At 40.0% G+C, this 19,545-nt stretch overlaps 1 protein-coding gene across 1 annotated transcript in view; it reads right to left on the reverse strand.

Moving 5' to 3' along the window:
• The window catches only part of LIMCH1 (LIM and calponin homology domains 1), a 455,814-nt gene that overhangs the window by 27,406 nt on the left and 408,863 nt on the right, over positions 1–19,545 (reverse strand). Inside the window, 3 exon segments of the mRNA XM_023738915.1 lie at positions 5,511–5,591; positions 10,059–10,099; positions 15,895–16,000. Of these exon segments, the coding sequence (XP_023594683.1) occupies positions 5,511–5,591; positions 10,059–10,099; positions 15,895–16,000 (228 nt within the window).

Below are 19,545 nucleotides of genomic sequence, written 5' to 3' on the forward strand. Positions count from 1 at the left end.
TTTTCCTTGCTTTTTCTGTTGTTGATTTCTACTTTTATGGTTTTATGGTCAGAAAAGATGCTTGGTAATATTCCAGTGCTTTGGATTTTGTTAAGGCTTGCTTTATGGCCTAATATGTGGTCTGTTCTGGAGAATGTTCCATGTACGTTGGAAAAGATAGTATACTTGGCTGCTGTTGGGTGCAGTGTTCATTGTATGTCTATGAAAGCAAGTTGGTTGATTGTAGCATTTAGCTCTTCCATGTCTTTGCTGAGCTTCTTTCTGGATGTTCTGTCCTTCACCAAAAGTGGTATGTTGAAGTCTCCTACTACTATTGTGGAGCTGTCTCTCTCTCTTTTCAGTGCTGTTAAGAGTTTGTTTTATGTATTTTGGAGCCCTGTCATTGGGTGTATAAATATTTATTATTGTTATGTCCTCCTGGTGTATTGACCCTTAATCACTATATAGTGTCCTTCCTTATCCTTTGTGGTGGATTTAACTTTAAAGCCTATTTTGTCAGAGATTAATATTGCCACTCCTGCTCTTTTTTGAGTGTTGTTGTTTTTTATATATTTTTTTCCATCCTTTGAGTTTTAATTTGTTTGTGTCTTGAACTCTAAGGTGTGTCTCTTGTAGGCAGCATATAGATGGGTCATGGTTTTTTTTATCCAATCTGCCACTCTCTGTCTCTTTATTGGTGCATTTAGTCCATTTACGTTCAGCATAATTATTGATAGGTATGAGTTTAATGTCACTTTGATGTCTTTTTTTTTGTGTTGTTCACAGTTTCTTTGTTACGCTTAATTTTCTGTGCTAAGTCATTTTTCTTTATATATTTTCTTTTCATCTTTTTCATTGTTGTTGATTTTGTGTTTGCTGAGTCTTTATATTTTTCTAGTTTTTTTATTGTCACTTGTAGGATTGTTAGTTTCCTTTGTGGTTACCTTAATATTTACCCCTATTTTTCTAAGTTTATACCAGTCTTTTATTTCTTTATATCACCTTGGCTTCTTCTCCATAGGAAAAATCTATGTCTACATTTTTTAAGTCCTTCCTTTTAGTTTTAATGTTGCCATCTTTTACATATTGACATCTGTTTCTCTATTTTCAGTGTTTTAGCTTTCATTTACTTTTGTGTCTTCCCTATCTGGGTTGATATCTGGTTGCTCTGTCCTGTGTTCTAGTCTTGGGTTGTTATCTAATATTACTGATTTTCTAACCGGAAGACTCCCTTTAGTATTTCTTGTAATTTTGGTTTGTTTTTGCAAATTCTCTAAACTTCTGTTTATCTGGAAACGCCCTAATTTCGCCATTATATTTGAGAGACAGTTTTGCTGGATATATAATTCATGGCTGGCAGTTTTTTTCCTTCAAGGCTTTATATATGTCATCCCATTGCCTTCTTGCCTGCATGGTTTCTTCTGAGTAGTCCAAGCTTACTCTTATTGACTCTCCTTTGTGATGACTTTTCCTTTATCCCTAACTGCTCTTAAAATTCTCTCTTTATCATTGGTTTTGGCAAGTTTGATTATAATATGTCTTGGTGACTTTCTTTTGGGATCTACCTTATGTGGGGTTCGATGAGCATCTTGGATAGATATCTTGTCATCTTTCACAATATCAGGGAAGTTTTCTGCCAACAAATCTTCAACAATTCTCTCTATATTTTCTGTTATCCCCCCCATTCTGGTACTCCAATCACTTGTAGGTTATTCCTATTGATAGAGTCCCACATAATTCTTAGGTTTTCTCCATTTTTTTAATCCTTTTATCTGATTTTTTCTCAAATAAGTTGGTGTCAAGTGCTTTATCTTCAACCTCTCTAATTCTGACTTCCATTCCCTCAATTCTGCTCCTATGACTTTCTACTGAGTTGTCTAATTCTGACATTTTATTGTTAATCTTCTGGATTTCTGATTGCTGCCTCTCTATGGATTCTTGCAGCCTGTTTAATTTGTCATTATGCTCTTCTTTAATCTTTTTAATTTCCTCTATTGTGTGTTCTGAATTTTGCTTAATTTCCTTCCTAATTTCTTGAAGAGCTCCGTATATTAATCTTTTGTATTCTGCCTCCAGTAATTCCAAGAAATTTTCCTCCTCTGAAAAATTTCTAGATTCTTTATTTTGGGAGCTTGCTGAAGCCATCATGGATTGCCTCTTTATGTGATTTGATATTGACTGTTGTGTCCGAGCCATCAATAAGTTGTTGTATTTATTTATTTTATGTTGCTTACTGTGTCCTAGCTTCCTGTTTTGTTTTGATATGCCCAAATAGCCTGCTCGTATGAGCTAGTTTGATTATTGGCACCTTTGAAGCTCTAATGTCCTGTCACCAGGTGGTTAGATATGTTACTAGGTATGTGAGCTCAGGAGTCCACCCACTTTTCCTGTATGGATTCAGCTCAGGTGCCCAGGTAGATAGCCACCAAGTGTGTGGTGTAAGCTCTCACTTACAGTCCTAGACAGGCATGGGTGATTGGTGTAGGCACAGGCAGCTGGCTGCAGCAGGGCGACACACTCTGAGCAAGGCAGGGGGTGATGGCCGCCCCTGAGTGTCCAGGAGGAAGGTGTGTCCCTGTTCCCTAGAGCGTGTAGGTGGCTGGGTTTTGCAGCTGGACTATGAGCACCTAATGCTGTTGGCTGTAAGGACTGGGGGGCACCGGTTATTCACGGGCCCCTATCGCAGGTGGCTAGGTGGCGTGGGTGGAGCCATGAGTCCTCAGGCCCCTGATGTGGGTAGGTGAAGACCCTGCTTAATGCGCAGAGCAGTGTCAAATTTCAAGAACTTGCCACTTCACAGCTGAAACAGTTGAAGTTAGACTTCTGTTATATACCCTGTTGCACTGCAATAATGAGGGCTTACACGGTTGAGATGGGCCCACATAAGTAGGCGGAAAGGCACTAAAAGTCTGTGGATCCCTTATGCCTGTGCCTAGGCAAAGAAGCTGTGCCTACCCTGGGTTCCTGGCTTAGGGGAGCCGGCAGTTTATTTTTTCCTGTTTGTTAATTTGTTCACTCTCCAAGACAGGGAGAATGGCTCAGGGTGTGTGACGGATCCTACTTCTGGCCCAGGGGACTTGGCAATTGCTGAAGCCACTCCAGAACCCAGTGCAGAACAGGGAGCGGGGAGGTAAGTGGGAGAGAGGTGTTTCCCTAAGGCGGTGTTTTTTATCCTCGTGGCAAGCCCTATGCAAATACTTATCTTTCGCTGATGAGGGCTGCTTCTCACTGGTTCTGTGTGTCCGTGTAGACACTCTGGCACTGGGTCTCTCCTGGTGCAGAAAACGTGCCTCCTGAGCATCACCGCTTGCCTGCCTCTCCGCTCACCCATGAGCTGCTCAGGCCTGAAGGGCTCAGACTCTTGCCAGGTCAAGTCGGGCAACTCCTCACTGCTTCTGAGCTATTTCTCCCTTCCCCTCCCACTCAGTCCAGTTTCTCAACTTTGCCTTTGATATTCAGGGCTCCCAGATTGCCATATATAATCGATTCACTTGTTTTTTCGGGTCTTTGTTGTAAGAGGGTCCACTGAAAGTGTCTGACTACTCAGCCATCTTGGCCCTGCCTCCTCTTGGCTGTAATCTTTAGAGGCAGATCATCAGGTCTTTCTCCTGCAGAGCTGCTGAGTGGGTTCAAACTGCCAACCTTTCAGTTAGCAGTGGAGCACTTAGCTATTTGTGCCAATTGATGATACAGGGACTGAAAGATGCAGTACATCTGTGACACACCCTTCGCCTGTGAATACCTTGGTCCCAAAGCCCATTACCCATGAAGCCAAACCAGGTAACAGTTTGGTGGGACAGGAGTACTACATATGCTTGATGCCAGCATCTGTACCATGGTCACCTTTTACATAGGAATAGCACTTCACGATGGGCGCCACACTCATCTGTCTACTACTGTATTCTGTGGAACTTCTGATCTTGACTGTTGACCATTTAGCTGGGGAATAGTACCTGATTTCTAAGAGAACAGCAGATGGCCAGGGCTTCTCTGAGGCCTTCCCATGGGCCAAGAAGTCCCAGAAGCTCTGGGAATTTGCTCAATCTGGATCTTACTAACATTTTGGTATTAAAAGCCTGTTATTGTGTGTCATCAAGTCAATTCCAACTCACAGCGACCCTACAGAAAAGAGTAGAACTGCCCCACAGGGTTTTCTAGTCTATACTCTCTATGAGAGCAGATCGCCAGGTCTTTTCTCCCACAAAGCTGCTGGGTGGGTTCAAACTGCTGACCCTTCAGTTAGCAGCTGAGTGCTTAACCATTGTGCTACCAAGGCTCCTATTAAAAGCCAAACTCTCTGCAATTTGTAAAAGTGCCAGACTCAACTGGCAGGGCTAAAGCACAACCCATTGCTGTCGAGTCGATTCCAACTCATAGCGACTCTATAGGATAGAGTGGAACTGTCCCATAGGGTTTCCTAAGTTGTAATCTTTACAGAAGCACACTGCCACATCTTTCTCTCACGGAGCAACTGGTAGGTTCGAACTGTTGACCTGCTGGTTAGCAGCGGAGGGCTTAACCACTGTGCCACCAGGGCTCCTACAGAGCTAAAGCCACACTACCATAATTAGTTAACTAGCTAAACACCCTCTCTCTGTCCCCTGGAAATTAAGCCAAAAGGATTAAAACAAGAAAAAAAATTAGTAAAATAAACTTGCATTAATCATTGCTTTCTACACAGCTACAAAAAGGTATCACAATGAACGAGGTTTAGCATTCTTTTCCTTTTTTTTTGGTAAAATTTAGTACTACTGGGAGCATACTGGAAAGAGCATGAGTTTTATAATCATACAGACAGGGATTGGAATATGGGCTCAACATTTGTTATGTGCATGACCTTGAGAAATTAACTTCTGTAAGCCTCAGTTTCTTCAAATGCAAACTGAGGCTTATAAGATCTACTCTGAATGGTTGTATGGGGATTAAATGAGATGAAATATGTCAAGTCAAGCACCAACCACAGTGCCTGGCTCATCCCAAGTACTCAGCATAGGTTACTTTCTAAATTACTGGGTTACTTTTCAGAGGCCCTGTTAAATCTACAAAACTGACATGAAACAAGTGTGAAGACTATACATTTACCCCCAGAATCCTTCTAGAATTTCATCAGAAAATCAGCAGTTTTTCCTCAAAGACGGAGCAGACATTTCTACTCATGGAACTAGACTGAGGCCAACCTTTATTTCTCATGTGTGTCATCAAGCAGCCTTTTAATAATTTGTCCCCACTGCTCCTTGGACTGGAATTTGATTGGGGACTGAGGAGTGAGGAATGGGTGGACCAGCCCTAGGAGTTTTTCAAAAGTGTTCATATGAACGTTTCCTCTCCTGCTCACCAGTGTAACTCTGGCAATCAGACCCAGGACATTCTGCTACATGGACACACGATGAAACTGACTTAGACTCAACTTAAGCGATGAATCCAATTCCATCCATTTCTTACACTATAAATCTATCGAATACAACAGAAATTAAAAGGGCATAATCTTAAAAAAAAAAAAAATGGGGGGGGGGCAGCAAATCCAGTCCTACCTGAAGCAAACGCTCCTGCTCCTGTTGCCATTTTTCCTGTCGCCTGCGCTCCTCTTCCGGGTCCCATGCCCAGAATTTAAACTGCTTAGAAAAACAGAATCATGATCAGAGTTGAGCCATGCCCTCCAAAGACAGGCAAAGGCACATGAACACAATCAGCCTCCGGCCTAGCTCCCGGATAGAAATGCTGAAGCATAAGCTTTCACATATCTAAAGACTCTCTTTATTTGGCTGAAGCCATTTTGAAATCTTAGTCCGTCTTGGTTTTCTTCCGAGACGCTGGTAAGATTCACTGAACTTTTTTGGAGCTAATGGTAACATGGAATAATTAGCAGCCACTGGCCTGACACGGCTTTTGCTTCATTTCTCTTAGATGTGATTTCTTAAATGCATTAATGCTCCTGAGCATAAGATGCTCATTCTGCATATTGATCCTGGGCCCCATATGCCAAGCAAATGGGACTGATTATTTCAGCAGAACTGTACAGATATGCAGCTTTTTAAAAGAAGTGGTGTTTGCAATACTATAACCTGTTACTGTCCCTACTGAACAGAGTAGAACTGCTCCACAGGGTTTCCAAGGCTGTAATCTTTCTGGAATCAGACTGCCATATCTTTCCCTGGTCAAGTAGCTGATGGGTTTGAAGTGCCAACCTTTCGGTTAACAGCCCAGTGCTTAAGCACTGCACCACCAGGGCTCCCTCAGTACTATAAAGCTTATCTTTCATTTTAATTTTGCTTTCCTATAGGAGCCCTGGTGGCATAGTAGTTAAAACGATGGACTGCTAACTGAAAGGTTGGCGGTTCGAAACCACCAGCAGCACCACTGGAGAAAGATGTGGCAGTCTGCTTCCGTAGAAATTTACAGCCTTGGAAACCCTCTGGGGTCACTGTGAGTCAGAATCAACTTAACGGGAGTGGTGTGTTTTTTTTCCTATGCCAGCTTCCCTAAAGTGGATTATTTAACTCACCCATGCCCACTAGTACTGCCTAAGACCCAGGCAAGGAGTCCCCTGCCACAGGCCCCACTTAACACACATACTCAAATCTAAAGATCTTTTTTTTGGTAAAGGTTTTTTTGAGTTTGGTAACTAAATGAGTAGGAGTCCTGATGGCGCAGTGGTTAAGAGCTTGGCTGCTAACCAAAAGGTCAGCAGTTCAAATCCACCAGCCACTCCTTGGAAACCCTATGGGGCAGTTCTTCTCTGTCCTATAGGGTCACTACGAGTCAGAATGGACTTGATGGCATCTATCAACAATAACTAAATGAGTGAACAGGAGTAACAGGAGAGGGATGCATGAACAGAAGCAGGTGCCAAGGACACAGAATACAGGACTCAGCGGATGCGGGGGGGGGAGGAGAAATCACAGCCTCTCCCTGGGAAACCAGCAAATGAGGGGCTGCAGTGCTAATCACCCAGAGTAGGTACTTAGGCAGACCATGTTTCCTAATCAGCTGGGCTCCCTTCCTTCCCTCTGTTCTGATGGGGTAGTTTTGGGAGGCACTTAGAACTGTCTAGTCCCTGGGTGGTGCAAATGGTTAGGCACTCGACTGCTAATCCAAAAATTAGCAGTTAAAACCCACCCAAAATCGCCTCAGAAGAAAGGTCTGGGGATCTGCTTCTAAAAGATCATAGCCTTGAAAACCTTATAGGGTAATTCTCCTCTGCACACATGGGTCACTATGTGTCAGAATTGACTCGGCAGCTGGTTTGATTCGTTTTCTTGGTTTAGAACTGCCTAGGAATTCTGAATTGGAAAAACGAGTCAGAGTTAGGGGACTGCTGGTGGGTGGAGAAGGTTGGGGGTTGGAGGAGCAGGCAGAATCTACCTACCCTGGCTGCCTGGGAAGCTGGACAAGGTCAGTTGGCGATCCAGTTTAGATGGGCCAGGCCCACCTTCTGCCCTGCACTGCCCCAGCAGATCCATGTGATCGCTCAGGCACATGGTGGCTGGGCTAGCCCAGAAAGAACCTCCAGGCGGAATGGGATCCCTGGTTGAGAAGGCAGCCCAGGTCACACGCATTTCTTGACTTATAACTAATATATTGATAAACATGGAATGTGGATCTTAATTTGTACTCTTGTTGTGGATCCTGCAAATGGTTGGGATGGCCATGACGCCTTGAAAATAGTCACTCAAGACAGGTGGGCAAATAAGTCAGGGAAATACACCTCCTATATGCCATTCTTAGCAATCACACTGCATAGCACATTAGCATATTAAAGGCTTTGAAAGCTTCTGCACAGGACAGGTGTCATGGATTGAATTATGTCCCCCCAAAAATGTGTGTATCAGTTTGGCTGGGCCACGATTCCTGGTACTGTGTGATATTCCTATATGTTGTAAATCCTGCCTCTATGATGTTAATGAGGGAGGATGGGTGGCAGTTGTGTTGGTAAGGCAGGACTCAATCTACAAGATTGGATTGTGTCCTCAGGCAACCTCTTGAGATATAAGGAGAGAAGTGAGCAGAGAGACACGGGGACCTCATACCACCAAGAAAGCAGTGCCAGGAGCAGAGTGTGTCCTTTGGACCCGGGGCCCTGCGTGGAGAAGCTCCTAGTCCGGGGGAACTTTGATGAAAAGGCTGACAGGGAGAGAAAGGCTTCTCCCAGAGCTGATGCCCTGAATTTGGACTTTTAGCCTACTTTACTGTGAAGAAATAAATTTCACTTTGTTAAAGCCATCCACTTGTGGTATTTCTGTTGTAGCAGCACTAGATGACTAAGACAGCAGGGGAGGGGGGACTACTGAATTTTATATAATCCAAAGTTTTTTATATTTCTTTGGACAACTTTTGAAATTAGTTCTCTGGAGTCCAGATGGAAAATTCTACTGGTGTTTAATGGTGTTGGAAGTTTCCTAAGACTTTGAAGCGGTTTAAACATGCCTCTCTCTCAGAGGCATGACCCTTTTTGGTCTTGTGAAGGAAAAGAGTATATGTGAATAAAGTGATAGGGAAACAAGAGAAACAATTAGGAATTATTTAGTTTTCAGATTTCCCTAGGTAGTAATCTTAAGAATAGAAGGAGCCCTGGTGGTGCAATGGTTAAGCATAAACGAAAGGTTGGCGGTTTGAACCACTAGCTGCTCTGAGGGAGAAAAGACTTGGCAATCTGCTCCCATAAAGATTTCAGCCTAGGAAACTCTATGGGGCAGTTCTACTCTGTCATGTAGGATCATTATGAGTTGGAATCGACTTGACTGCACACAACAATAACAATCTTAAGAACAAGTCATGTAAGGAGTAGGCAGATAGGAAGAGGAAATATGGGGTAAAGGGATGGAACACAGAATATTTGTTAAAAACTAAGACAGAAAAGCAATGAGCATTTTAAGAAGAAAAATACCACTGTAATAAACAAGAGGAAGAAACAAACTGTGACCTTGCTTCTTCCTTCAGGGAATATTTGCTGAGCACTTATTTTGGGCCAGGTGGGGATACTAGCTAGCCAAGAGATTATTCTAGCCTAACCTGAAAAACCAAACCCATTGCCATCAAGTCAATCCCAACTCATAGCAACCCTATAGGACAGAGCAGAACTGTCCCATAGTGTTTCCAAGGAGCAGCTGGTGGATTCGAACTGCCAACCTTTTGGTTAGCAGCCGAGCTCTTAGCCACTGTGCCACTAGGGTTCTGTTCTAGCCTAGTGGAGTTTAAAATAGAGTGAAGGGTGTGGGGGTAGGGAGGGATGGTGTATATATAAATTAATTATCAGCACAAGTCAATGTGATAACTATTTTGAAAGAGATTTTATACCAATTCAACAATTTCTACATATTCTACATTGTTGAATTGGTGTATGCTCTGCTGTGTATATTCTCAACAACAACAAAAATAAATCATAAAAAAGAGATATTTTACATAAAAGGAGCTAAAGAAAGTCAGAACGGAGAGTACGTAGCCCACTTTGTTTTATAATTTATCTGTTTACAGGTTTGTATCTTCCTCTGGCTTGAGGGTTTCTTAAGGGCAGCGAGGGTTCCTTATCCTCCTAAATATCCCAGCCACCTTGTATGTTTAGGCCCTCAGTGAATGTTTGTTAAATCAATGAATGGAATTATCCCAAGCTGGGGTGATGCATCTCCTTCCTCCCTCCGCTTACTAGTCCCCATAGCCTCGGGCAAGTCCAAGTCTGGCTGAAAATGACACAAATCTATTCAGGTCAGCATAACCAACTGCTTATTTCTCCTTCAAAGCTTCTTTCATTTTGCAGTTTCTTTTACTTTCCTATTCTGTGAAGGGCCATTTACCATCGAAAGGACATCAGTTTTGGCTGGGTATTTTCAGAAAATTCACTTATGTAGGTCAGTAATTTGTCTCTTCTTGCTCTATTTTCTATCAGCCAGAGATGAGAATGTATCTGTTTGGAGCACCCTTCCTCTCCACCCCGCCCAAGGGGTACAAGAACAATTTGACATTACTGTCTTGATGCAACTTAAAATGGAAATCAATGGGTTATATTATACTCTTGAGGTCTGTGCCATGCACGTTGGCTTTGGGATCACACTAAACCCATGTTCTTATTTCATAAAGTTACTTACAGGTGTAGCTGCAGGTGACTTTTCACTGCTTGGAGAATCCACTGCACAGGAAGAAGGAAAGAAAGAAAATAAAGATCATGATGTTGAGTAGCTTCTAACTGTCTTTCTTTTTGATTCTCTTAGTGGAGCGTCGTTCCTATGTCAGTTTCAAACCAATTTTTTTTTTTCCATAAGCTAAGAGCATTAGCAAATCATGATAAAGCAGACCCCTGAAGATTGTACCCACCACCAAAAGAAGTTGTGGCTGGTGCAATGGGATCGATCACATCAAGTAGCACCAGGCTCTAGGCTACAGGAAGCAAAAACTATTCCTATTAGTGCTGTTTTTAATGCACCTTGCATCCTGGCTTGGTCGACCAGTTCCCTCACTAGCTGCCATAGAGAAGTGTCATACAGAGAAAAGCTAGACATCATGGAGAGAACACAGACAGTGACACAGTTAACAAGAGAACCATTACCCAAAACCAAACATGTTGCCGTTGACTCGATTCTGACTCACAGCAACCCTATAGTTGCTGGTAAATGCTTGTGATCTTTGTTTAAAAAAAAAAAAAAAGACATAAAGAAAGAGATGAATAATATTGTTTCTTTGGCATCTCAAAATTAAAATAAAATTCTCTGAATTTCTCCCCCTCCTCCCATTTTAGTGTAATTGGTATCGACATATCAAAGAACTAGCTCTTTGCCAACTGTGTGTCAGAAACAAGCATTTTTCTCTGAAAGCAGAAATGCAGACAAATACCAGACATCATTGGTTGCCCCAACATGGATTTTTTTTTTTTTTAAAACAAAAGAAATACAGCTACCCAGTATGCTGTTTACCTGACTGGGAGAAAAACTGGGAACGTCGCCAAGAGTTCTGAACTCTAAGCGGTACACTGGCAGTGCCAGGCGGCTCTAGATCAGATGGTAGAATAGAACAAACAGAAAACCATGAAAACGGGGGTGAGGATTGAACAGAACTATGCTCCCAACTCCTAAAGGTTTGGCTGCAGTCCATACAAGAGCTGAGAGTGAGAGAATCTAAATCTAAATGTCTCAGTAAAATGCACACAAAAACCTGAAGACATGCACAAATATCAATAGAACTGTAACAGTGTGGTATTGTGTACCTTCCTTGGTGTTAAGTGAAGTTTTATAGGCTCACACTTAATGGTGATATTGTTAGAATGTTAAATCTCAAAATGATGGAATGATAAGCTATACAAGAGCAAAAAGTACAGTTTATGTTGCTTTTGGAAAACTCTAGAAAAATGTAAAAGACAGCAGAGATGGATGGGTTCAATTATGAGTTCATACACATTACACTTTATAAAGGCCATGTAGGAAAGAAGTCAGTGGCAGAAGTTATTTAAAAAAAAAAAAAAGAGTTATATTTCCATTTGTAATGAGGTGGCATCAGTCATAGAAGCCCATGACAAACATTTATATCCTTACAGTATACGCTGTGATCTTCTGCCATCCTCGATGCAAAGAAAGACATCAGTTGTTGAAGTGTGCACAGATTTTACTGAAATACCAATTTGAGGTATCTTTCTACCATTGGAAGACAGTTGAGAAAAGGAAATCTGTCATTTTCAAATGTATTTTATGAATATTTTCAGAGGATTTAAATATTTTACTTACGCATGTCCGTGTGTGCGTATGTATGTGTGTGTGTGTGTGAGAGACAGGGAGATTAAGGGAAACTGGTAAAACATTGTTAGGGTTAACCAGCAGACCAATGGCCCATTTGGTCAGTATATAAACATACGACTTTATTGAGTTAGGGGAGATATCACTTTCTGGAGGAGAAAGTATTTGGTCTGGCTCCAGGATTCCTGATCTTAACCCTACAGTTTCTTTGGATTCATGTGCGACCTCAGACTAGTTCCTTAAAAGTGCACTGACGTTTTACATTTGGGCAGAGCCCTATACCTTTTTTTTCCAATTAAAGATAAATCATATCTTTTAATGTTTCATTTATTAGAGGCTTTTTACTTCCTGAAAGATAGGAACTTATAAGCTCCAAGCAAGTACTGCTGTTATTTTCGTATCTATCAACAATGTCTTTGGTGCACTGTGCAAATAAACACTTCTACTCAGTAGTTTTCAGAGAATGGTCTCAGATCTGCAGCATCAGCATCACCTGGGAACACATTAGAAATGCAAATACTTGGGCTCCACCCTAGACCTATGGAGTGACCCTCAGAGGTGGGGCCCAGCGATGCGTATTTTAACAAGCCCTGCAGGGCACTCTGGTGCATACTCAGGGTTTGAGAACCCCTGCTTTAAACAGTTTATATTTGTGGAGACACACTAGTATCTCCACAAGTATAAACACTCCATTATGAGAAAAGCATTCAAGAATAGTTTGTTTCTGTTTGACATCTTTCTACACGCTGCAATGTACTTCTACTCATACACTATTCTGAACTTGTTGCTGGGCCCCATTGAGTCAGTTCCAACTCATAGTGACCTTATGTGACAGAGTAGAACTGCCTCATAGGGTTTTCTAGGCTGTAATCTTTATGGAAAGGAGCCATGGTAGCATAGTGGTTAAGCGCTCGGCTGCTAACTGAAAGGTTGGTGGTTCGAACCCACTAGCTGCTTCGTGGGAGAAAGATGTGGCAGCCTGCTTCTGTAAAGATTACAGCCTTGGAAAGCCTATGGGGCAGTTCTACTCTGTCCTATAGGGTCTCTATGAGTTGGAATTGACTTGATGGCAATGGGTTTTGGTTAATCTTCACAGAAGCAAATCACCCGGTCTTTCTTCCATGGTGCACTGGGTGGTTCAAGCCACCAACCTTTCAGTTAGCAGCTGAATGCATAACTGTTGTGCCACCAGGTCCCCTTATTCTGAAACTACTAGATTACATTTATGAGTGCTTATTCTGAGACTTCAGAAGACCAAAGCAGAATTGACACATTTGAATTGCGGTGTTGGTGAAGAATATTGAATATACCATGAACTGCCAGAAGAAGGGACAAATCTTGGAGGAAGTATAGCCAGAATGCTCCTTAGAAGCGAGGATAGTGATATCTTGTCTCACTTACTTTGGACATGTTATCAAGAGGGACCAGCCCCTGGAGAAGGACATCATGCTTGGTAATGCAGAGGGTCAGTGAAAAAGAGGAAGACCCTCAACACAATGGATTGACACAGTGGCTGCAACAATGGGCTCAAACGTAGCAATGATTGTGGGGATGGCACAGGATGGATAACATTTTGTTTTGTTATACATAGGGTTGGAGGTAACTGGACAGCACCTACCAACAATAACAACAACAATTCTGAGACTGGGATTGAGCTAAACACTTTTTATAGATTTTGAGGTTTATCTCATTTAATTCTTCCAATGAGGTTATTATTTATTTCTGTTTTACAGGTGAGGGTTATAGATTAGGGAGAAGTTTGTGGCTAACATGATACAAGTAAGAACTAGAAGAGCAAGAATTTGAATGCAAGCTTTTTGTCCCCAGACCCTGCAGCCATAATTACAGCTTCCATGAACCAGACAACAAGAGTATAGAACAGGTATATTCCAAATAAATTTCTATCTTGAAGAATACTTTCTGATATGTTCCAGTGCTACTAACTTAGATTTTTTCATCATTCTATTTGGATAGAGCATGAAATAAAGTCCCTTAGTTGAGCAACGTATTAAAAAATTAAATTAAAATATCTTTCAACAGGTAACAGAATGTATAACTATATGTGGTTGCTGTTGTTAGCTACAGCTGAGTTGGCCCCCAACTCATGGCAACCCCATGAACAATGGAATGAAATGATGCCTGGTCCTACACCATCCCATGATTGGTTGAGAATTGGACTATTGTGATCCATAGAGTTTTCATTGGCTGAGTTTTTGGAAAAAGATCACCAGGCCTTTCTTCCTAGCCCATCTTCATCTGGAAGCTCCGCTGAAACCTATTCAGCATCATAGCGACACATAAACCTCCACTGACAGACAAGTGGTGGCTGTACATGAGGTGCATTGGACAGGAATCGAACCCAGATCTCCTGCGTGGAAGGCAAGAATTCTACCACTGAACCACTAATGCCTCATTGTTTAAGAATATAAGACAACAAAATTATTTAACATGGCTTAAAATATCTATATAACCAATTGCCATCTAGTTGACTCCGACTCACGGCAACTCCAAGTATGTCAGAGTAGAACTATGCTCCATAGAGTTTTTAATGGCTTCTTTTTCAGAAGTAGATCACCAGGCTTTTCTTCTGAGGCACCCCTGGGTGGTCTTGAACCTCCAACCTTTCGGTTAGTGGCTGACAGCATTAGCCATTTGCAACACCCAGGAACTCCTAAAAGATCTTTGTCTTCTCTATATTACTTATCTACGTGAGTACACAGTGCTAGAAATAGGGCAGAACTAAAATCTGTCTAAAAATGGTCAATTGTTGTCCCAGTTGTGAGAATTTATTTATTTTTGTCAGTTTCCTTCAGGACATTAGAACTGAGAAATTTGAAACAAATGCGTTGAAGACACGATTTAACTTGATTCCATATTAAGAAACTAGTGACCACCAGTACATATACCAGTTAATTCCCTCCCAAGATCTTCCTGTTATAGAAATAGATCCGAGCTTCTCTCTCAACCATTGGTTATGGAAGCCAAATCAGATTCTGCCAATAGTGGTCCCAAATAGGTACCTATCCAGGAAAAAGGATGTAAAAATAAATGTGCAGCCACAGTACATCTATACCATCCTCTCTCTGCCTGAACTGATAAATTAAATCTACAAAATATACTGGAGAAAGGAACTAAAACAACAAAAACAACAACAAAAACCCCTTACAGTTCTTGCCTCCTGAACTATAGATGTTTCTGCATCTAGAAAGACAATTCACACCAATAAAACCCAGTGGTCTATCTGTTTTAAACAACAGCCTCCATTGGATCATGGAATTCACACTGTCTGAATCCCTGAGGGTCTTTTGTGGTGATTGTGGGCACCTAGGTTTCTAACCAAGATAAAGGGATTTAAGTTGGGCTCTTAAAGAGTAAAAAGATGAAGTCACAACCTAGATGTCACTTGCCCAAAAATACCTGGGGAGTTTGTGGAGGGCAGTGCCATTTTATAACCTTCATAGACTTGAAATTTTCCATTCTTTCACATATCAAACAGTATGGTAGGCCCTACACCCCTCCCCACATTATATTAAACATATTAAAATGTATCAATGTATTAAAATACATCAAATATATGAAGCGTATTAAAATACATCCAACATGAAACATACTAAAATGCATCCTCAGCACATACCACACATACACACACATACACATATATTTTTCCTTTCTGTAAAGATTAAAATTTTTGGCTCTGAGTGACAGGTTTAGTCTATGATAGTCTATGATTAATCATCATGTACATCCAGGGATTAATTAAGAACATCTGATTTTTTTTTTTAGAAAAAATTTGTTTAAATTAAATGGAAATTTCAGGAAGACTAGAATGAACAATTAATGCCATAATTTTAAGATTATAAACTCCTTATTAAAGTTATTAATTTTGATTTTATAACTGTCTTTTTATATTTTGGGACCAACAGAAATATTTTCATCTCAAACACTGTGTAATGCCCTATTCTGCCTGACTGACAAAATGGTCTTGGCAGCTGGGGTTCCTAGCCAGGCCAAAGAGAGAACACAGGCCCAGCTTTCCATTCTGAAGTTACTGATTCAGCCAGCATGGACTCTGGGAAACACCAGGGTTAAAGGAAGGTCAATATAAAGGAACTAATCTTCTCTTAAAATAAAGAATATTTTACTACAGATGGGCCCAGACAAAACATGTAGAACTAAAATAAAATTATTTCCTTCTCTTTACCTTGAGAATTGAGATTTGGCAAATGTAGTTGGTTGGTTTCAGGCATTTTGTCCAGAAATGGAAATGTCAGAGTTGCTTCTGGTTCTGGAGATTTTGGCTTTGCTACCTGGAATGTCGGGTAACAGACACTGAAAGATTGTCCATTAACAAATACACAGCTGAAATAAAATTTAACGGTCTATGATTATTACAGAAATCAATAGTTTAAACATTTAACTTTTAAATGGAAATTTTTTGCCCTTCCCAAACCCCTTTCATGCTTTTCTATGTTAATATAGTGGTCATTTTTTCAAGAAATCAAATTATACCATAAAAATTGGTGATTAGAAGACAGTATTCCATCTCTGGAATTGTACATCATTCTTTCTCACTTTCTTATTTGACTACTCACACAGTGTCTTCCTGGTACTACGTCAAAGTAAATCTGTAATGTCAGGGGAAAAATTATATCTTCCTCTGTAAGTGCTAAAGATGAAAGCAGTATTACCTTTCAATGGACTTTATTCTCAAGACATTACACACACATGAACTTAGGTGAAGCACACTAAAGACATTATACCGAGCTTGCTGACAAAGAAGCATTAATCTAAATAACCGCTATCAAACAGTGCTATAGTAATGATGTCTTCAGGGGAATTCTGAGGTGTGTTCGACCACTTGTCCTTATGGTAAACAGATCCAAAGTTACAGGCTTTTAAAATCCTCATGTTTGCTTTGTAAAAATAGATTTTGTTATTGTTATTTTATTTGGTCTCTTCCCAACCTGAATGGCCTTTAGTAGAAGCATCCTCCTCCTGATTTGTTCCTTCTAATCAATTGACTGCTGAAAGAGTTGATTACTAAATTTGTTAAAATAACATCTAAAATAAGAAAGAGTCAATAGACTCAATTTAAAAGGTCTGAATGAAGAGCATGGGCTGTATCAGTTCATGTCCTTTCAGGTGCTCACAGGACTTTCTAATTCACTTTATGGCTGGCAGCTGTGTTTCTGATAGATTAATTTGATAGACAACCACGGGACCTCCGGACAAGTGAGGATGCACAGCACTTATTTCATCACAAGCTGATCTATGATTTGGTCCTCAGGATCATTTAATGACTAGAATTTCTTCATGGTAGAATTTTGGTTTTGTTTATGAATCTTATGTTCGACCCTAAGGGGATCCTGAAGACAATGCAGTTAATCACCTCATGTTGCATTATAGATGTCAACCAGACATCCAAATGAACAAACATCAAAGGCTAAGGCCTAGAATTATCAAAGTTGATGCCCCTCAGATCTTAACCTTATACCACAGAGACTGACAAAACATATTTAAGATAATGTCTTGTTGTAAACAAAATAGTTAATGGTTAGCAAAAATGCTCCAAATGACCTCTGTAAAAAGGTCAGCCTGTGTGCATGGTTGCTTATACAAAATGTTCTTATACAAAAGTGAAATTAGAAAATAAAGAAAATTGCAACTACTGTGATCATCTTTCTCCCTTAAAAGAATGGGGCCCTAAGAGCTAATCATATAGTAGGCAACTAAGAAAAGGGAAAAATTCACTTGATCTAAGTAAGAAAAGAATTGGGTTCAAAGACCATTATTCCATTTGCTAATTAAATAGCAGGGATTCTTAATCTGAGGTCCCTGGCAAAGTACTGGGGGGCCTAGGAACTTGGTACCACGTGATACCAAGGCAAACTTGGTAATTCTATTTTATTTCATGCATTTAAAAAAATTATTCGGAGAATAGTATTTACCAGATAGTCAACGGGGCCTATGGCAAAACAACAAAAACAAAAAACCCTGAAATCAATTCTTCCCAAAGTGGGGTATACATGTCACTGGTGGTTCAAAGATGGATCACACAGATAAGGCTACATAGATGAGGTATGCAGATGAACAGTTTTTAGTTACGGGTTTTTTTTTTTTTTAAATTCTAGCAGTGATATAAAGTTTTCCTTTCAGTTTACATCTAAGTAAAAAAAATAAAGTGAGTTTAGAAGAATAATAAGTAAATTCTAGTTACAAGTGAAATGTGCATTAGACAAAACCTGCAAAGGTGGGAAACGCTGACGTCCCTCAATGTTTGGTCTACAGTTTAGTTCCTCTTTTTGGACTTCCAGACCATTCTGTAATTCTCTGTGCATAAAAATGAGGAATAATCTGGTTCCAAAATACCTGCAAAAGCATCAAAGCAATAGGTATTTTTGAGGCTCTACTAAGGACACAGTGCTCTCAGCTCCTTAGGCCAGGGGCTGGGTCTTGTTCACTGCTGGCTAGCCAATGTCTAGTAAGTAGAGTGACTGGAACATAGTAAGTGCACTATCAATATTGGTGGAGTAAATGAGAATGAACTAGAACTAGAAGTAGTGAAATTTTAACTTTAAAGTCAAATCTCAATTTGGGGTTAGTTTTTGAAAAGTGGAATACCACCACATATTGTATGCAAATTGTGTAAGTCAGTGGTTCTCTACCTTGCTGGCCTATTAGAATCACCTGGAAACTTTAAAAAATATAGATGCCTGGGCCCTACCCCCAGAGATTCTTATTTATTTGTTCTAGGTGAGCTTAGCATTTTTAAAATTCTAAAGAGTAGTCAAGGTTGAGAAAAACTGGTGTAAGTGATGAAGAATTTTAGACTCTGTACCTAAAAACCAATGTGAACAAGACTGAACACAGAAGAAATTTAATAGAAATGAGGCTTTAAAATCATTGGAGCAGAACAATAATTTTCTAGGTTCCTTGTTATTCAAATTGAGAGGCATCAAAAGTACCACTGTTAAACTCTTGGGATGGAGTGCAAAACCAAATAAAACGAAACCTGTTGCCGTTGAGTCGATTCCAACTTACAGAGACCCTATAGGACAGAGTAGAACTGCCCCATACAGTTTCCAAGCAGCGCCTGGTGGATTTGAACTGCCGACCTTTTGGTTAATTCTGATGCTTGCTAAAGTTTGAGAGCCACTGCTCTATACTGTTCACGATTCTAACAGATTTATAAATAGATACTTGATCTTCATTCTCTACTGTCTGAATGTTATACTATGTTCAAACCTATGGAATTTGCCACCCCTTCATCTTTACTTCTCAAATATTAAAAAAGTATTAATGAAAAAATTTATTTTATAAAATAAAATGTTTTTTAAAAGGTAATATTGATTTCTCTTCCTATCCATAGTTCTAAGGCAGGCAGTCACATGCTAGAATATAACATAAAATACAGAAGAGATCTCATACATGAGCTGCAAAAATATCTAAAAAACTTCCCAAGGACATAATGAAAACTCCATAATATTATTTAATGAACTCAGATAATTATATAAAACTTACTTTGTTTTATGTTTAATACTTGGATCAAAATAAAATCTCTGTTGAACAAATTACAAAAAAAAAAAGTACTATTCCTATAAAAAAGGTAAATGTTGGAAAGAGAATATTAAGTAAGCTGACAGGTTAAAAAGCAAATAAACAAGGTCACACACAGCAAACTAAAACCTAACTGCAAATCTTTATAGCTCATATTACATTTTTCTTTGACATGTAACAAACTCTTCCTAATTAAAAAATTAATTAAAATAATTTTAAAAAGATGTTTGAAGAATATATAACAACAGTTAATAATAGAGGGGTAGATTTCAGTGACTTTTACATACACACTCTC

Source organism: Trichechus manatus, unplaced genomic scaffold, assembly GCF_000243295.1.
Source record: "Trichechus manatus latirostris isolate Lorelei unplaced genomic scaffold, TriManLat1.0 scaffold00126, whole genome shotgun sequence".
Taxonomy (NCBI): domain Eukaryota; kingdom Metazoa; phylum Chordata; class Mammalia; order Sirenia; family Trichechidae; genus Trichechus; species Trichechus manatus.